The sequence below is a fragment of the Mercenaria mercenaria genome, chromosome 2, assembly GCF_021730395.1.
Source record: "Mercenaria mercenaria strain notata chromosome 2, MADL_Memer_1, whole genome shotgun sequence".
Lineage (NCBI taxonomy): Eukaryota > Metazoa > Mollusca > Bivalvia > Venerida > Veneridae > Mercenaria > Mercenaria mercenaria.
The window spans coordinates 106,221,697-106,237,005 of record NC_069362.1 but is presented as its reverse complement, the minus strand read 5'-3'; the positions used below and the strand labels follow the sequence as shown (position 1 = coordinate 106,237,005).

General features: G+C 33.1%; 1 protein-coding gene across 5 annotated transcripts in view; it reads left to right on the top strand.

The window, feature by feature from the left end:
- LOC123564824 (proto-oncogene tyrosine-protein kinase receptor Ret-like) overlaps positions 1-15,309 on the top strand; it is a 185,455-nt gene that overhangs the window by 103,092 nt on the left and 67,054 nt on the right. For 4 of the 5 annotated variants that reach the window (XM_045358673.2, XM_053537438.1, XM_045358674.2 and 1 more), the window contains exon 2: positions 8,627-8,709. In XM_045358673.2, the coding sequence (XP_045214608.2) occupies positions 8,658-8,709 (52 nt within the window). In that variant the 5' untranslated portion in view covers positions 8,627-8,657. Of the gene's footprint in view, positions 1-3,169; positions 3,356-8,626; positions 8,710-15,309 lie in introns of those variants that run through there. The other variant, XM_045358671.2, reaches the window with a different exon arrangement.

Sequence of the window (15,309 nt, the reverse complement as noted above, 5' to 3'; positions counted from 1 at the left end):
TGTGTTATTACCGGACTATTAAGCTATATCCTCAAAACCATACAAGTATGTAATATTCGTTATAATGACTAAATGAAAAAAAACAATTTTGTTCCTTGTTGGCATTGAACAAGATCTGGTTCCAATTTTATAAAACTCAGTTTTGAGAAATCAGTCACAATATGCAACTGAGCCCTGACTCATCTAGTATGATGTTGAAGTGTAAGATCCTTTTCTCCAAACTTGGTTGTTATAACCTTGAACCTTGCAAATTTACTGTGTTTAAATCCCATCAACACTGCTTCTGTAGTGGATTTTTTTATATTCTCGGTAAATAGCGAACATGCAGTTTCTCTTGAATGAAGGAACATCGCAAAAAGAATTGAAAACAAGATGTATGCCGTTTGAATACACCCTTTCTCGTTACTTAAAATCTAACAACGCTTTTTATGAATTTAAAACAGTATATTTTAGTAAACATGGGTATTTAAAAGAAAATATTGCACATCTAACTAAATACAAGAATTGAAAAAAAATATTCCCAAAAAGGCAGTTAAGAAATCCCTAACAGCAGTGCTGTTCTTGCCGAACTTAAATGGGTCATTGTATAATTTTTAATTCATTGTATTTTTTAATTTCTTAAGATAGTTTTACACCTGTGAAACAAACAAATAATATAACAATGCATGTTTAATAATTATGGTGTGTTTACATGTACAATTCTCCTAAAAATTGTTCCTTTCCTTTATTTTTATTATGTTAAGCGTAACATGTTAGTCCATTATCTCCTTCAACAGGTACGTCTCGTGAGTTCCGTGCCTGCAAAATTATACCACCATACAAACATCCTGTTATTCTCTTTAAGCATGTCGTTTAGCTAGTGAATGAAGAACTTTCATGAAACTCGTTCACATTTTATTTCTTGTACATTTTGTCTCTTGTTGAAAAATACCATTGTAGTATTTTTAAACAATGTATACCTGTATAAGATATTATCCTGACTGCGAAACGAATTCTCAAAATCGGGATAATTCCGAAAGCATGCTCATAAACGATCTAAGTCAAATGTTAGCCAGAAAAAAATGTTTCTATGTCAGATGAATATTTTTACACAACAACCAGTGAACTGGATAAATAAATTAACAGGCATAGTTGAACTGACTTTCTCAGTGGTGCTCTGAAACAGTTGTGAGAAAATAATTTTATTAAATATTTCACGATTGTTTTCCATAATAAAAATGATATTAAACAGTTAATTAAATTACATTTTTCGTCCGCTCTTGAAGTGACAGATCACGATTTTATAAAATATAAACAAACCTTGAGTAGCTGAATTTCTTAAATGCAAGTCAGTCAGGTTACGAGAGAGAAAGTTATAATGTTCATAGACACTCAATTCTTAAGATCATATATAAATACACAGGGTAAATCACAGTGTATTGATTGATCAGAAAAAAAACGATTATCCTACGTAATCTCAGAGATAAGCGACAAAGACAAATTTCTTGCTTAGAATACTATCAAACGAAGTATGTAAACTCTAATACATTATTGAAGATATATCATTTTATGGAGTACTGCATTTTTAATCCGTATAATGTCGTGACATTTTGAAACTTTTCTGACAATCGATAAAGAATTTAGCCTAAAACAAACTGTGTATAACACAAACGGTCACCTTTGTGTTCTACTTCATGAAAAATCTATGTTTCTCAATGAACGTTTCCGTACTGCAGAAATCATGCTGTTGCATGTCTAAGACGTATATTGTAGTACTTTATTATGACGTCACTTAAAATTATTCATATATATATTTGTGAAGCACATTGTAAACAAAACGCTTTAAACAGTGTTACACACTAAGTAATACTTTTTATACTATGAAAATGAACATAGCCCGTAACTATTACATATTGCGACAGTATAACCTAACACATCGGTTAATTGCGAAATTTGTCTCATCTGTATCAGAAGCTTGGCGACGTCCTTGTTCTCTGGGACATTTTTACCGGTGGAGAAATGATACGCTTATCTATCTGCTTGCAAGTACATGTAGTTAATTTCATCAAGTCTTATTCGAAAACAATAATAAATTATGTTCTTAGTTTCTTTAGGAATATGTTTTATTAAATCCAGTATTATCGATATTACAAACAGACTGCACTGAACAGTAACTTTACAAATTTTTGCTAAAAGTGTTAATACTGTTTTTTTTTTTCGAATTGCACAAGACACATACTAAATAAAAATTTGTAATGCTGATGAAAACTTAGAACACGTGGAGTGACTCAGCGATAAAATACATTGCGAAAAAAATGTCTGGTGCACTATCGAAGATAGAGTATCAGTTGTTCAGAATGCACAGTATTCATTTGCTGAACTGGTATTTTAGGTGAGAATTGCGCAGTTCAAATAGCTAGTATTTTTGCCTGTTCGTGGCCATGTTTTTCATATTACATAGGGGTGGGGTATTATGTACAATGATATTTTATTTCTTGTCTCGTACCAAATGTTTTCGCTAACGATTGGAACGGAAAACTTTCATTTTAATCGATAATAAATGTTACATTTGCAATTTCATCTTCTTGATATCAGTAATTACATTATAGTGTTCCATATTTCGGTCACATGAACTATAGTAAGTATTTATTTATATAAGTGAGAACCAGCCCGGTTAGCTTGAAAGGAAAACATCACACTCCTTCGTAACTAGAGGCCGTGAGTAAAACGAATGTTTTATATAATTATAAGGTATTATGAAAAATCGGCGCCAATAAAATACTGCACATTGCGATTAAGCCACTGCCGATCGTTTTTAATAGTTTTCAAATTAACAGTATGTATTCATTAAAAAAAATAAAGTTGTTTCAACCACTGAACCTAGTAACATGTTTACTTGGAGACATGTCATGAATTTTGACTCAAACAAAAGTATAAATGTGCAGCATAGATTTACTGATAATTAGCGTAACAAGTCTATCCTGTATCAGTCGATATAGAGAACAATAAACAATTGCAAACTACAAAAATGTACTTTACTTTGATAAAAATCTCAATTCAAAATCATTAATACATTTTCTTATTCGGTTTCAGTAAAAGTATTTTAATTTTCGCCTAAATATACTTTCTATGACATTCAATATATCATTTGGAAGTTGATGTAGGTACTCGGGTAGATTAAAGATGTTGTATACATTAGGAAAATGGAGTAATGTTACAAACGGTTAAAATCTTGTCGCTGCAAATCTATGTGTTGTTCCGTTTGGAAATCTTATTTATTCACTAGATTGGGGTACATTAAATTCATTTAGTAACTTGAAGGTTTTGTGATGCTGACATTTTAGTTTTCTTGTTGATGTGATTAAAAATTGCCAAGGTAAGAGTTTTTTGAGAGAATTAAAAACTATTGTTTGTGTCACTAAATCATTCTGAATTTTTCAAAAATCAAATATACATTAAACATCATGTAATGAGTGCTTTTAAAGATACTTAAATTCATACTTAAATCCTTTTACTACTGCCCTTTGAGTTTTTCAGATTAATGTGCGATATCAAAATAATCATCAATAATTTAAAAGAAAGAAAATTTAAGAAACATTCTTCAGGAGGATGAGAATAGAATACAAGTTTTATAACCATATAATATTAAGAGTAATTAACAACATATTTGGCATGCCATACTTAATCTCAAGCTAAATCCTTAGATGGAATAAGTTTCTCCGGTATTCTGTACATGTAGATATGGAATTTATAATCGACACTTGTAGCACTTAAAGCTGTTTAAGAGGCTTCCGTAGCCGAAAGGTTAAGGTCACTCGCCCTGTATTTTTAGGCATCTAAGGCTTAGTCCTAGTGTGGTGATGCTAAATTTCACCTACGTATGCATTTTAGTACCGAATTTAAATTTAATATTTTAGCGGAAACGATAAATATAGTTTAATCCTTTAAAACTCTGCGTATTGAAGTGACCTGGAGAACTTAATCTTGGAATAATATTTTGCATTAAAAAGTTCGGAACAGTTTCTTTCAGTTTTTAAAAAGTATATTATATCGATATATGCACGTTCTTTTCTTGCGAATAAACATGATCGTTAAAAATGTAAAACGTAAGTTTAATATTCTCGACTAATGAGTTACAAATCTTGTGTATAATTTCATGTAAATGTAAAATGGCAAATAGATGTTTAGTTATAAAAAAGAAAATAATGCTTGCATAATCTTTGTTAAATAACTTATTCCAAACTATTCAAAAATGAATTTTCGGACCTTGTAATTGTGTTGGAATAATCATACTTTGCAATTATTGTTTAAAAGATCTTACATGGTTATTTTTCAGTTTGGAAACAAAATAATTTCAGTGAACTCTATTAGATCATTTGAAATCATAGAACGCAATCGAGTAAGAGATTAGCAGACATGACGGAGTCTTTTCATGAAAGGTTATGTAAGAAAGCAACTTCAACCACGCGCCCTTGTACCGATTTAGGCATATACATAGACAGATACATAGATTGTCCCTCACTGAATTGGATGCGAAACTTTGCTTGGAGTATAGAATGCTTCTTGTGAGGAAGTCATGCAGCTGGCTGACGTAAGGTCGGTAGTTCTACCAAGGTGCCCACCCGTACCATCAAAATCTGGAAAAGTGGCAATACGGTCTTGAATATTGTCCACAACAAAAGCCTGCATGATCCTTAAGTATCAGAAAATAAAACAAAAATGTGTCCAAGTACGGAAATAAATTACATCTAACAGCCGGCACACGGCATGTAAAGTCTGATGCCATGATAGTAAGCTAAACATGTTAGAAGATTCTTTGTCAGTATAGCCCAAAACAAATTTAACGTACTCGAGTTGAGTTTGAAATGTCCACCACTCCTCCAACCCTCTCCGGTCATGAGCGGAACCCCTTCGTTTTAGCGTAATTGACTTTTTACATTTTTATAACAACACTATAAAAATGAGAAAAGTATGAAATATACACTGAAGGAAGAATTTACAAAATTGGTGCCACAATACGCCTCATGGCTTCATTGACTAACATGGCTTCTGTTACAAATTGCATGTACGAAATCCGATTAGTTCAGTAGGTAAAGCACACGACGCCCGATCAAATGTCGCAACTGTCATTTGTCTACAGCTGTACACGAAAAAAACATGCCAAAGAACGTTTACTCAAATATGTTGATTTAAAGTAAACAAAATTTGCAATAAATTAAAATTTTAGAGCACCTGTTTTAGACCACCCATTTTAATTAGAATATCCTGTTACCTGCATTTGTTTGTGTTGATTGTTTAGTTATAAATCGATTGCTATCAGATGTACTACTTCAAAAAGAAAGTGAAGTACTGAAGTAAACTGAATTGAAAAAAAGCTATGCATTTGATCATAGTAACTAAATAATTAGTGACCAGATATCTTTGTGGATGATAACTAATTATTGTCTGTATCTTTGTTATTTAAAAACAATTTCAGTTTTAGTGTTGTATCTTTGATCATTTTTGTTGGCTAAGCGCTTTACGTATAAAGACAAATTACGTGCATGCGTAGTAAATTTGACACTCTTCACACATTTAGATTTATTTTCCTTCTGTTTATTGTAGTATCAAAGAATGGGTCTTTATCCTTTACGATCAAATTTATGACACGAACAGCCAACATGTAATTTTACAACCTGCAAAATCTACAAAATTGCCCCTTTTTGTCACATGTTATAAAGAAGAGCACTTGGCGAAATAAATATTTTGAAATATTATATGGGTGCAATATATCAGATGAGCCCAGCAATGAACCGATTGAGAATGTGATAAGAGCAAAATGGGAAAATACTTTTGTAAAAAATACGTTTGATGAATTAAAACACGTTTGACCTTTTTATGTCACATCTTACTCATTAAACATTCGGGTTTAAATGAGAAATTAACGACCACTGGTTCTCCGTTTTAAACGATAACTATCTCACGAGATAAGATTAAAGTGTTTAAAAGTGTTTTAATACTTGCGGGTATACACGTAATTGAATGCAGAAAATTTTCTCCTGATTTTCAAGATGCTGACCTTTATTAGTTCAGCAATCAGACTGTTTTAATGCCTATGCCTTCCAAGCGTTTACAATTTCTGCTGGATATAATATACGTGTCTAAGCCAGAGGTTTCCTGTCCTAGAGTTTTTTTTCAGCGTGCCTGAACCAAGGTTTTCAGATCTTTCACATTTGAATCCTTGACGGCATCCAACAAATATTTGGCTGTTTTGCGATTTTGTTTTCCAGCGCGTCGCTATGATGTTTGAGGCAATGGCGTAGTAACGTGACCTACTAAGAGTAATTGTTTTGCATAACAACAAATAATAATAACAATTTGTTTAGTAGGGTCGTGTTAGAATTGACTGTAAGCATTTTGTTCCAAGCACTATAACATTGAACTTGCAACCGACTTTTACGGTTTGCAGGTTTGATCAACAGGGTACGTTAAACACCTCTAGGTACATATATTTAGTTTTAATATTTAATTTCAGTTTTGGTGTGGTTTGAATGTTTTTCTGTTTCCAGATTATTAATTCATATATGACTAAAACGTAAGTGGCCATTCGTTATATATTATAAATAGCTGGAACCTTAAATTAGCAGACAACGAAACAATATCATTTAAAACAAGTTTAAATCTGGCATGACACAGCAAAATGGTATTGGTAATAATGACACATGTGATTTTCAAAATGAATGCTTTAAAGATATCCATTCATCTTTCATAAAACTATTTCTCCTTTAGATATTTACTTCAAATGTAGAAAATCTGAATCAAGTGTACCTAAATGTCAGATTTATAAATCATTTGCGCATGTAGAGCTACATTCAAAAGTGACAGTTAATGGTTAAAAAACTTCCATTTTTTTTAGTTGTAGTACACATTTATACTGTGTTTAACTAAACACATATTACGTGCGTTCTGTTTTAAACCTAATATACACAAACTTTTTAAAGACTAAATGAAATTTAGATCTAGTATACCTTTAAATAATTTCAGATTTGCAAATCATTAGAACACAAATGTGTAACTACCACAGTGTAACTTTCTTGCAAAACTGATAACAGACAGCGATTAATAGCAATTTTGTCGTCTTCTATAAATATTCCGACTCGACTTATAAGCAAAAAAGACGTTTTGAAATGAGATACTCATTGAATAATATATATGAACTATTGGGAGATTCGAGGACGACCAGTTGTCAAACAACAAACGCCCGAGTGAAAGCCAGTCGCATAAACCCCTCTTTGTTTTGACCATTGGTATATTAATTTGCAAAGTATGCATTTCCATAAAATCATTTAATCAATAGGCCTTCACTCAAGAATTCCAGTTGTTCGACATCCCATCGACCTAAACATTACATAAAACGTCATATAAGTTTTAACACATTTTATTCAAGTAAATTTACAAAAAAAATATCAGATTTCTTCTTATTATGTTTCCCCGATTTGGATCTGGCTAAACATGGTTCCCGCGCTCATCATGTTAACCCCACTAAGTCAACCAGTCACCGAACAAATAGTCGTTAAGGGCGACCTTAAAACAATCCGTTAAATGCCCCAAAAGGCTACACGCAATACATACGCCCGAAATAGGGCTTAAACTACGCCCGAACGGGGGCTTAAACTACGCCCGAAATTGGGCTTAAACTGAATGCCAGAAAAATCTAACTGACTGCTCCAAGAGTTTTATTTGCGCGAACTTTAGCACTGAATATATGCGCCCAAAAGGGCTTTAAACTAAGTCAATAAAATAAATCAGTAAAACTGAATGCACTGTATCAACATGTTCACTTTTCGCCATAAACATCCTTGCCTGATCCTGGGAATCAGCGACCAAGCCCAACGTCTATGACAAAACATCTATTTAAATTACTACAATAAAAAACATAAGTATAATGACTCATGTTCGGAGCTCGCTATCGGCCGGTACTATTTCATGGGAACCATGCCGTCAATGTTCTTTTCTCTGTGAAAACTAACACCAATCATTTGTGGCCAGGCATCCATCCTTCATGTTAACTGTAAACATAAAACAAAACAGCAGCACCAAAAGGAACATCATGTATAATGTGTACATTAACTATAAATATATATATATATATATATGTATATATATGTATACACAATATGATTAAATGGGGGTGTGGTGGGTGGGTGTTTAAAATGTTTTTGAAAAAAAAATCCTGCTCTATCTATTACCGACCTGTTCTCAGTTCGATCGCAGCGAAAAAGGAAGTAGCCAGACGGTGTAAGAGTAGACGATGTAAGAGTGACTTCAGTCCAGGCACAATAAACCCCGGTGTAATTATATCGAACTCCAATAACTCGCGGCCATCAATTAACGATAACCGTAATTATACGTTTTAGTTCAGATATTTTTCTATCAAAACATCGACATTTGCGTAGGGAGCAAATAATAGGAGGTGTTTAAGTCGCGCAAACGAACAGACAGCGCTTTCAGCCTTCCCGATTACTTAAGACGCTGCTATGTTGCATGATTTTGCATGTTTATATTTATTCCATGCACTTAAAAATTGCCAAAAATCTTTGCTGTTATATTGGTTTCTTTTAAACAGGTTTGATTTGAGGATTTTAATGTGCTTTTAATCTTTTTTCAGTAATGTAAAGATGTAAAGAACACAGTGAAACATGAACTCCAATATGTTCTCCATAACAGTTGCTGCATTTGTGTTTCTTCACCGTAAGTAGACTTGCTGAATTAAGAAATAATTTATAGCAAAAGAGTGTTTTAACACTATTTATGCACGCTGTGCGGTTATACGTCGGGCGTAATAATTTCACGAGGGTGCAACCCGAGTGTATAAATAGTGTTAAAACACCCTTTTGGTATGAATTATTTCGATTCTTACATGCTCTTAATCTAAAACAGTAGATAAAATATAGCAGCGCTCTTTCTTGGTCGAAACAGCGAAGGAGTGTTTTAACAGAGAAACGTATATTAGAATTCTTTATTAAACATGTCCTAACTGATTTAATTAGGAGCCAAGGTCCTATAATCGTATTATATTTGCCATTTTTTATATATAAAAATTACATAATAAGATCATCGAAAATTGGTCGGCACGACATTATCCAATAATGTTATGTGAAGGATTGTCTTGCTCTATCGGGGATTGTCTCGCTTCTGAATATATTTCTAGCTTCTAATTATGTTGTAATTAGTACATGATTGATAACATTAAGTACGATTACTGATACTAACAAAGTAATAACTGCGACAGCTACATACATACGTGGTGAACGGATAGCTCAGTGGTTTGCACACTAGCCTTCCAATCCTGAGGTCGGGGTTCGATCCCCGGCAGCTACTCGGGAATTTTCAGAAACGCTTTTCAGTGTTTCCCACCCAACTAGAGGTGTACTGGTCAGGAACCCAGGCAATCCTTGCGTGTATCAGTGCTATACACTGGGCACGTTAAAGAACCAGGCTGTCTATTCGCAACGAGCTAGCCTGTATCTGATTTCTGATCTCCCTGTCCTGGGGGCTTTGTCTCACTCTGTCCCTCTGGTCAGATCGCTCTGTGTCTGTACTAGTAGAGGATGAATAACGCGCCCTGTGTGGCTGCATTTGAACTATGTAAAGCGCCTTTGAACGTGACATTGATCATGAAAAGGGCGCTATATAAATCTGGTATAATAATAATAATAATAATACATAATATTATAAAGTCATGACCGATTTAGAGAAATGTCAAACATGATCTCTGGTTAAAGGTAAACATTCAGGCAGTCCAAGAGATTCTCGGAGTTTGTGTATATATTTTCTAGCTATGATTCAAAGTAACTTGTCTCCAGGCTCTGCTTGTATAACTTGGACAGTAGAACAAAATGTAAGAGGCGGTAGAGTTGTGCACACTTTTCTTCATGAGAAATGCCTATTTTGATTGAATTACTGGTATATATTTTACGCCTCAAAAATTATTATGTATCAACTTGTTTGGCGAATTTGTGATTTAGATATAACACCAAGTGGAAGATAATCTTCTTTTATTGTCAGCTTTTTCATTTGAAATATGTTCTGTGTCTGCTTCAGTTCCCAAGATAAACGAAATCTTACAAACGAAAACGTAAATTATACAATCTGTAGACTTCAGATGCTAATATCTGTTTGGTAATTGGCAAAATGCTGAGCCAGCAAGCTTCATTCGATATAGGATTCAATAGCAGGTTGTCGAGACGTTCTTGAATAAGGTGCAATAGTGTCGATACGTTTTTCACATAATATATTTCTTTGCTTATAAAATAGCGCTTTGAATGTATAGTTATTACATTGATGATATCGCTGAATAATATCACGTAGCATATTATCTTTCTTACAATTTGAAGCTATTTTAGGTACATTAATTTGTACTTTTTATATGACATTCTTGATTTAGTATCGAAAGTGTTAACATGATGTTAAAGAATTACCTCTTTTGTAGGCGTAATTACGAACCCTGAAATATACTTTACTACAGTTTAAGCAAATAGAAAAAATGCTAAATACATGGTACATCATTGTCATATTTTATTATAGAGATCTACTATTATATACTACATATGGCGTCATTAGTACAATTTGAGCAAAATACATTTTCTTACAATGTGGGAATGTACCACATCATGGGGGTCCTACTGAGATATCTATTTACTGATTCTTTTTCGTCGTGGGTAGCAAACCCACCATGACGCTTTCTTTACACAGCATTCTTACAAGTTCGATGTAAATGATTTTAATATGAAAAGAAAAACTTATTTACGAAATGAGATATAGCAGAACCATTAATGTATCGAAACAGTACGAAGGGGATATACGCCTGCGGAATAATTTCACGAAGGCGTAGTCACGAGTGATTATTACGCGCAGCGCACAGCCGATTCGGAGTCTCTCTCTCTATATATATATATTAAAACATTATTTCGATTCTGATATATCCTTCATATAAACAAGTAGGTGAAATCGGGATGCGCTACTTCATGACGCTTGTATGGCGCCAAATATCATTAATCGACGTGATGTCATAATGTAATTGTGTTTTAAAGTTGTTAACCCACCACACCCCCCATTTAATTCATATCATTATTCGTCGACTGAGATTAAATCTCATACCTTTAATTTGTAGGAGAAAAACTCATACCTTTAATTTGTAGGAGAAAAATCTCATACTTTTAATTTGTAGGAGAAAAAAAAGATGCAGAAAGAACGGTTAACATGTTACAAAAATTTGTTGATACAGAAAAGGGCAAATAATCATTGAAATCTGTTCACTAAGTTCATTTCTTTTCATCCAATCGCAACAATTCTTACAAAATTTGCCTGTTAGATCTTTTATTTTTTTTCAAAATATTTTGTAGTAATTTATGCGAATGGAAGCAGTCTCTTTGTAGATTTTCTATCTACCTAAAATATAAATAGGAAGGTATCAAAGTATGGTATTGAGAAATCTCCGGAAATCACCACATTTACATTGGCGTAACAATAAAAGTTTTTATAAACACATGTGGTGCTAGATTTTTACAGTTTATATGCTGCTATATATTGGCTTATAAACACATGTGGTGCTAGATGTCTAAATTGTCTATCTGATATCCAACGACATTAACACTACCCTTACAGATGATTACTTGAAAGCAGAGAGTTAATTTGGCTGATCCGGCCTCGTTTCGGTCATGGTTTTAGTTGCATTCTGCATTTTAAATGAGCATCATCTTCTATTTTTGTCTGTTATAACAATCTAAAGTCTGGCCAGCATTTTCTTAGAAGGAAACTGAAGAATGTGTATCATATAATTCTTTTATAGCTCACGATCTAGTTGCTTTTAATGCTTGTTATGCTTGTGTATCGAAGAAAATTTGATTAAAATCCGCACCTAGAACATTGAATACAGGATTGTAACACATATTGTGAAAAGCAATCGGGAAGCATTTGTGGATGTTTTTTTGAATTGGATAAGGGTCCTTAAAATCTGTTTTATCTCCCGTATATTCCCCGTTATCCATTGTAGTTGAGGAATTCTCAAAACGTTATATTATCATGTCTTTGCATTCTGTATATGGAAGATTTGGTTTCCATGACAATAATGTTTACACAGTTATTCACCCTGTGTTTGAAAACATATGTAAATAGAGTAAATGCTATCTTTGAACATTTAGAAGGGTATAAAACACATTGGACTTCTTGCGATTCTTTGATGATTTGTATCAAATAAAACGCACAAAAATATACTTTAGTCCTTATCCGTACATTTTTACTGTAGCTTGCGACAAAAAGATGAATTGTTTTCTTTTCAAGAGTGATAAAAGCAAAGGAATAATCAGGCTAAAGGCTCTGTTAAATAGCTAGATAGAACAACCAAAAACAGATCTAGATCTACCAACGTTCCGTTGTAATTCGCTTTCTGATAAAAATACATCTTTTATTTAGAAGCAAAATATCACATAGTCCTGTCAATTCATTATAATTTAATGGTCTTTTTTTTTTTTTAATTTTGTTGTCCGATAGATAAAATGAAACTTTTTGGAATATATCATGATTCATTTCTTTAATTGTTGTGATGTTTATTTTATTTACAAGACAAAACAAGGCGTCGATGATATTTACAACGGGATATTTACCCCTGTTTTCTGTACGAATCGTGTTGATTTTCAAAAAGCTCGAGCCCAGCATATTACGTAGGAAAATGCCATATATATAGAGGTGCTACCTCGTCCTTTTGATTACATAAACTGCAAAAATACAACTAATAACTCTGTTACAATAAAACTAAAACTGAATCAGTATGTACATTTACATGATTACATTTATTTTTTCATTGACATAATTTACAAGTTGAAATTTGTAAAGGCAATAGTTCAACTTATCAAAATTATCTAGCGTTTAATATTTACAATGGCGGGTTCAAGCATAACAACTGCCATAATATTACTTTGACCACGATACCAAAACAGCATCTCAGTATTGATGACGCCTTTAAGATTCCCTCTGCCCATACTTTACAGTACATAAATATTAAATCTTTTGAGTCAGTTGATTTCTTTACTATAGACTATTAGTATACCAGTTATGTTTAGAAGACCGTTTGTGAATTACTGCAGTACAAGACACAGAAACTATCAAATATATCTGTCATAGGCTGTGCTAGTAAAGTAAATAAAGTTGAGGTTTTTTTTAATTCACTGAAAAGTATGCAATCGAAAATTGTTTTTTATCACCGGCAATTTATGCTAATGTTTGCGAAGTACATCTTTTTATAATCAAGTTAAAATAACTGCCATTCGTGTATTGAGAACAAGCTAAAACGGTCTTCTAAACATAACTGGTAAAGACTCAAGGTAGTTCTGCACGTTTGATAAACCGGAAGTGATGGCGTGACGCCATTTTTCCGGAAAACGTAGAATAAAGACTGGATTCGGCGTACGGAACAGAAAATCATTTTATGAATTAATTGCAACCTGTGAGTAAATTTATTACAATGGTACTGTTGTTATATCATAAAGTCAAAATATGATATTAAAACATATCACATGTTAAATAATTCAAAATAACGTCCTAAAATTAGCGTGAAATGTCCGGTTTACTTTAATCATGGTCAAATATCTCAAAAATAAGCACACGGACCTATATATTATATTTCATCAAATTATAGGCCATGTCTTTATTTACAACTGTGAGAAGTTTCATCAAAATCTACATTGTAGAAAAATTTCTATTCGCGAAAATGTTAAGAAAGTTATGATTTTCCCATAGACTCCCATTATGAAATATTGTGTGAGGTCCCTATTTTTCAAATCAGTCTAGCAAAAAATCAAGCGCACGACCCTATCTTTTTTATTTGCTTAATTTTCTAGGTATATTCTGAAGTTTTGAAAAATCAGTGTTTAATCAAATTCTACATTGTAGAAATAATTTCGATCCAAACGTGCAGAACTACCTTAACATCGACACAATTATAGGTCATATGGCGACTTTCCAGCTTTAGGAATACCCTAGGTGTCCGTCCGTGTATTATTTCATCACGAGCGGGCATCTGGGCAGAACGACCAAATTTCCACAAGCCAACTTGATGGCTTCCTCACATGAAGAATTCAACGCCCCAAGCGAGGCCCGAGGGGTAATTCATTTGAAGCCAAGGACCTTAACCACTCGACCACGGAGGCCCTGTAAAGTTTAGGAAGAATCATTAAAAACATGACATAAAAATGTAACTGTTTGATTTACATAATTATAATTGTAAAATATCTCTCATTCTTGAGCCCAACATCTTAGTTCTACTTATTGTGACACCGTTCGTATGAATATTTCATCTGAAAGTTATTTCGATCTTTCACTGAAACTCCGTCATGTTTCTTGAAACTTTGTGTCATTTGTACTTTTTCTATATGATGAAAATATGTTAAGGATAACATGGTGTAACAGCCATATTTCATATCTTGTAACTGGATGGTAATATTTAAATGAAATTTGGTCACTTTAAAGACATTCAAAATTAAAAACGTTTCACCGAGAGATTTTCGAATTTTATCATTATTTTGGGGAGAAAATCGGTATTGAAGTTAACATTGATGCCTATGGGAAATACATAATTTCTTTGATTATGAGAATCTGAGCTTGAGTTTCGAGAAAATGTTGCGGTAGAAAGCTGCATTATATGGTTCTGATACAAATATCAAAAAGATATCTAAAATTCCCCGTAGGGAAAAGGAGTTTAGTTTAGTTTATTAAAAAAAAGGAGAAAATTATTTTTTTCTAGTTTTCAGGGGAGGTAACTCATGAAAAACCAAAATTATCAGGGGAGGTAATCTAAAGGAAATTTTTGAGAACTTCTGTCACTATATAACTTGTCAATATGCACCTTATTTCTATCGTTTGACATTTTCAAAGCTTACATTATCAAGTTGTATGTACGCTTTTAGTGAAATTGGGATAGTATTACGGGAAGTCATCCTTAAATTCCAATATTGACGCTTTGTAATATACAAACAAAATTATAACATAACAGGCTAGCTTTCTATACCTTTCTTTAACCCTTAGCCTGCTGGCGGCAAGTGATTCTGCCTTTACGACCAGCGCAGACCAAGATCAGTCTGATCATGATCTGCACTGTTCGCTTTTCAGTCAGTACATTTTCAGTGAACGCCCCTTTGAATAATAAATGGTATTACCCAAATTGAATGATGGGCCAGTCCATTTTAGAAATTTAGCAGGATAAATGTGAATCAAATAAAGTCATAAGCTGTAAAACCCATTTAGTTCATACATGACTAAGTACAATCGAGTATAATTCGGGTCTTTGAGATTTGC